The sequence below is a fragment of the Elephantulus edwardii genome, unplaced genomic scaffold (assembly GCF_000299155.1).
Source record: "Elephantulus edwardii isolate Elephantulus edwardi_28Jun2011 unplaced genomic scaffold, EleEdw1.0 scaffold00016, whole genome shotgun sequence".
In the NCBI taxonomy this organism is placed as follows: domain Eukaryota; kingdom Metazoa; phylum Chordata; class Mammalia; order Macroscelidea; family Macroscelididae; genus Elephantulus; species Elephantulus edwardii.
In genome coordinates this window covers 24,837,571-24,842,068 of record NW_006399766.1, presented here as the reverse complement: position 1 = coordinate 24,842,068, position 4,498 = coordinate 24,837,571, and the positions used below count along the sequence as shown (strand labels likewise).

Genomic DNA, 4,498 nt, shown 5'->3' with positions numbered 1-4,498 from the left:
AAAAATGGGCCAGATTGGCAGCCTTAAAGGCCTGTGAGGTATGGTGGCTTTTTCTAACTTCTATGTCAGAGAGAGATGAAAGCAATTTTCTGGAGGAAGAAGAAAGATTCTCACAAAAATTGAAGTAAGAACACAGAGGACGGATGTACAAGTCCTCTGTCCTCTCACTTTATAGGGAGATATCAGCTTCCCCAAATTGCCGTTGCTGCCAGCCCATGAAAGGGAAGGGGCTGTGTCGTGTTCGGGGACTTTGACTTAACGGAGAGGGTCTTAGGAAGATGAGGATCTCTGTTTTAGGGGGCGGGATTCACATCAGCAGAGGAAGAGGTCCCAGGTGGTGCTTGATCAAGATGAAGACCCTGCAAGAGGGCTAAAGAAATTTCCCACCTATGAAGTGAACTGGAACGTGTTCCAGTGTTGTCAACCTTTGGGAAAGCTGGGGTCTACAGGAAGAAACACTGGCCCAGAGACACCACCTTTCCATTTAGGGGGAGGCGTCTCACGGCAATCAGAGTGGGTAGAACCCACCTCTCAGCCCAGACAGGGATCCAAGCATATCTGCTCCGGCTGTAAGCACTGGAGGCAGTACTGACAAGTATCTTTTTTGTCTATCTCATGCATATAAAGGCTTATTTGGCTCTAGGGAAGACGGAAGTAGCCTCGGGTGCGCACCAATGAGAAGTAAACATGAAACCTTAGGAAAGACTGAAGACAACCTCCCAGCAACCAGACAGAAAGTTCGGTGTTCCACCCCTACAGCAGCCCCTGGAAGGCCCAGGCAGGCTCACGTTTGCGCAGTTTCACATCGGACCGACGTGTGGTGCTCCCCAGAGGGGTCAGTTGAAGAAGAGGCCCAGACTCTGGCAGAGAGCAAGGTGAGGACCTCGAGCGAGGACTATGTGTCTTCCCAGCGCAGAGGCGGAGAGACGGGCCCTCACGGCCTCCCCCCGGGTCTAGGGCTGATGGAGGTCTTGGGCACAGGTGAAGGCATAAAGGAAGCGGTGGTGGACTCTGGGGAGTGAATGAGGCCGGTGGAGGAGTGGGAGGGGGCTGCTTCCCCCACCTCTTCCAGAATGTTCAGTTGAGGCTCCACCCTGTGCCAGCCCCACACAGAGTGTCCGGATGTTGGGCATGCCCACTCGTACTCTGTGCACCTGAGGGCCCTTTGGCGAGTCCTCCGAAGAAGCTCCTGTGGTGGGTTCACTGAGGAGGGTCGCAAATCCAATCAAGAATCAAGGTAAGGACCCTAAAGGAGAACTGTGGGACTTCCCACGCAGAGGGGACCCCAAAGAAACCCGCCTCCTCTGCCGGAGGAAGGCGCCATGCTCACTCCTTTCTCGGAGTCTTGGGCTGAAGGAAGGTCCCGGCCTCCGGGATACAGAAAGGATAGGGTAGCCGCCTTTCAGGAGGAAAGATGCGCTTTAGAGGGAATTGTATCACAATGAAAAAAAAAATTTTTTGTTCATTTCAAAGAGAAAAACGAACTGGGGGGGAGGGGTGGGCAGGGAGGAAATTGTGCAACAATGAATAAATGGGGGAAATTTTAATGGAAACGTTGTACTGTTAAAATATATATGTTGCATTAAAAAAATCATTAATAATTTAAAGAAATCCCAACAACAACAAAAAAGAAGGATCGAGGGAACCGTTACGGGCCCCAAAGGTGCCAGATACTCCCTGCCCCTGCAGACAGCCTTGGGAAGCCCCGTAGGGTTCTCTGGTGTTACTTTTTCCAGACCTCCTGCTGGGGCCTCAGAGGGGCTGGAGGCAGGTGAGCTAGAGAAGGGGTTCTGCTTGTGCTAAGAGGAAAGGTGGGGCCCAGCAGGCAGGCCGGAGGACCCCCACCATCAAGGGAAGAGGCTCCCCCTCTTGCTTTCTGTACTGCTCTCAAAGAGCAGAGCTTCAGGAAGCGCGGGAGGTGTAGTGGTGAAAAGCTGTGCTGCCATCTCCACGGCCTGAGGTTTGAATCCACCCGCTGCTCCATGGGAGAAAGGTGGGCATTTCCTTCCCGAGCAATTGACTGCCTCTGAAAACCCACTGGAGGGTGCCCCGACGGCACGCAACAGTCACAACCACTCCCGGTGTCACCCCTCACAGCTCAGTGTTCTCTTAGCTCTCCCCGTAGCCATCAGCCCAGGGAGAACTCAGGCAGGGCTCCCAGATGTAAATGTTACTGTTCCTTTCCTCATTCCACCCCTGCCATACTCTCAGGCTTGGGAACCTCAGGCAGTGTTAGTGGGCTGCACCCAGGGGGCCTAGACCTCATTCCTTCCTGGGCATTTTTCAGCTTAGCCAAGAAGGACAGGAGAGACCCATACAAAACACCTGCAAGTGGGCCTTTGTCAGAGCTGCTGAGCTTCTGTTTCTCAGCGCCATCTGTTCTCTCTCCCTCTCTTCATTAGGCCTGTGGACATCCAGCTCCCACACTCTTGTCTGCTCCTTGAAACCACTCTCATCATGCCTCCTGCTGGTGCTCCGAAGCGTCCACGCTATGCACTGGGTGGAGACCTGCAGGACGAAATGGAAGCACAGAATGCACACTTTCCTGAGGAGGAGGAGGAAGAGGGAGAGGAGGAGGAAGAGGAGCAGGAGGAAGAGGAAGAATCCTCTCCATCATCTCCCATGAGCTTCTCCTTCCCCTCTCTCTCCCCAGCTTCTTCTGTACCCTCCTCTCCCTCTCATGATCCGGAAACCTTGGAAGAAGTGTCGGATCTTGAGACACCCCCAAGTTCTCCAAGAGCAATTTCTTCTTTAATTTCAGAGTCAGAGGCTTCTAGTACTTTCCAGGAAGGCAAGTCTCTGGGCACCGGGGAGGGCCAGCCAGATGTTGAGTCCATCATCAGAGGTGTAATGCAGGAAAAAGTGGCTGATTTGCTGCATTTCCTGCTCCTCAAGTACCGCACAAAGGGGCCCATCACAAAGGCAGAACTGCTGGCAGCTGTCACCAAACAGTATGAAGACTACTTCCCTGTGATATTTAAGAAAGTCTGTGAGTGTATAGAGCTTGTCTTTGGCATCAGACTGGAGAAAGACGATCCTGCTGGAAACTCCTTTGTTTTCCACAACACTCTAGATTTCACCTCTGAAGACATCCTGCATAATGAACATGGTGTGCCCAGGTCTGGGGTGCTTCTACTGATCCTGAGTGTGATCTTCATGGAGGGCAACAGAGCCACTGAGGAGAAGATCTGGCAAGTGCTGAATAAAACAGGCGTGTATGCTGAGAAGTTGCATCCAGTTTATGGGGACCCTAGGCAGTTCATCACCAGAGGTTTGGTGGAGAAAAAGTACCTGTTATACCAACAGGTGCTCAACAGTGATCCTGCCCGCTATGAGTTCCGCTGGGGCCCAAGGGCCCATGCAGAAACAAGCAAGATGAAAGTCCTAGAGTTTCTGGCCAGGATCAATGATACTGTCCCAAGTGCCTTCCCTACCTGGTATGAGGGTGCATTGAGGGATGAGGAAGAGCGGGCCAAGGCGAGAACTTCCTCTACAGATGCCACAGCTGCCACAGCCAGTTCAAATCCCAGTGCTAAATCCAGCAATTTGTCAGGCCCCAGTGGAGACTCTGTTTGATGAGAGCGGTCCATGTTCCGGACAGCAGAGGGGCGGCATGAGACTTGAATACATAGAGTACAACATCGTTGCCTTTCTCTTGGTTATGAGTCATTTAAAGAATTAATCGTCTTTGTATTTTGCTATTTTTGAAATGCTGTTCCTTTTAACAACAAGTTTTATTCGCTCCGAAGTTTATGAGCTATGTTGCTGTTAACTGACATGAGGTCAGTCCCAAATCGTAGGTACCCCAAGTCTTATAATAGTCCTGTGATTGTATGTTGAGCCTTTGTGAGTATTCATTGGGTTATGTGTATAAATAGATTGCTAGAAGTGTATAAATAGGTGTATAAGTAGTTAGTCTAGAAGCTTCCCAGAAGGATGTTTAGCGTCATAAGCAAATGTAAGCCTCCACTCATGAATGTGGGCTTCCTGTGAGGTGCATTGTCAGGGAATCCAACCTAGATCTCCTATAGGATAAGAGAATTATACCAGTGAACCACCTCTGAGAACATGAGACATTTATTTCTCTATCTGGCTCAAGAACAAATTTCATTATTTTGTAAGAGAAATACACTAATTTTGTATTCTTTGACAAGATAACAAGGAATTAGGAGTCTCCTTGGCAATGTGAAATAATCCACAATAAAAATAGAAAAGGTAAAAAGCAATTCGTTTTCAAATTTCCTTATGGCTTTTAATCTGTTCTTCTATAAAATTAAACATATATTAGTTTGGCTGATACGTGAATGGTGAATAAATGAAAGAACCTGCTTGCTGGCTCATTTATTCCCCAAACATCAATTGAACATCTGCTGCGTGGAAGGTAAAGTGTGTTGTGCACGGATGCACCCTTACATGTAGGATTGTAGAGTCAAGTTAGCACAATAGTGATGCATCCTCTAAGACCTAAAGACCAAGTCCAGAGAAGACCTGAGAGAGA

The 4,498-nt window shown here is 49.5% G+C and overlaps 1 protein-coding gene across 1 annotated transcript; it reads left to right on the top strand.

Annotated features, from left to right (window-relative positions):
• The first annotated feature begins 674 nt into the window (after positions 1 to 674).
• LOC102877328 (melanoma-associated antigen 10-like) lies at positions 675 to 3,576 on the top strand. Its single transcript, XM_006881905.1, has 2 exons — positions 675 to 981; positions 2,654 to 3,576. The coding sequence occupies exons 1-2, from the start codon at positions 675 to 677 to the stop codon at positions 3,574 to 3,576; spliced, it is 1,230 nt and encodes a 409-aa protein (XP_006881967.1).
• Positions 3,577 to 4,498: the final 922 nt, after the last annotated feature.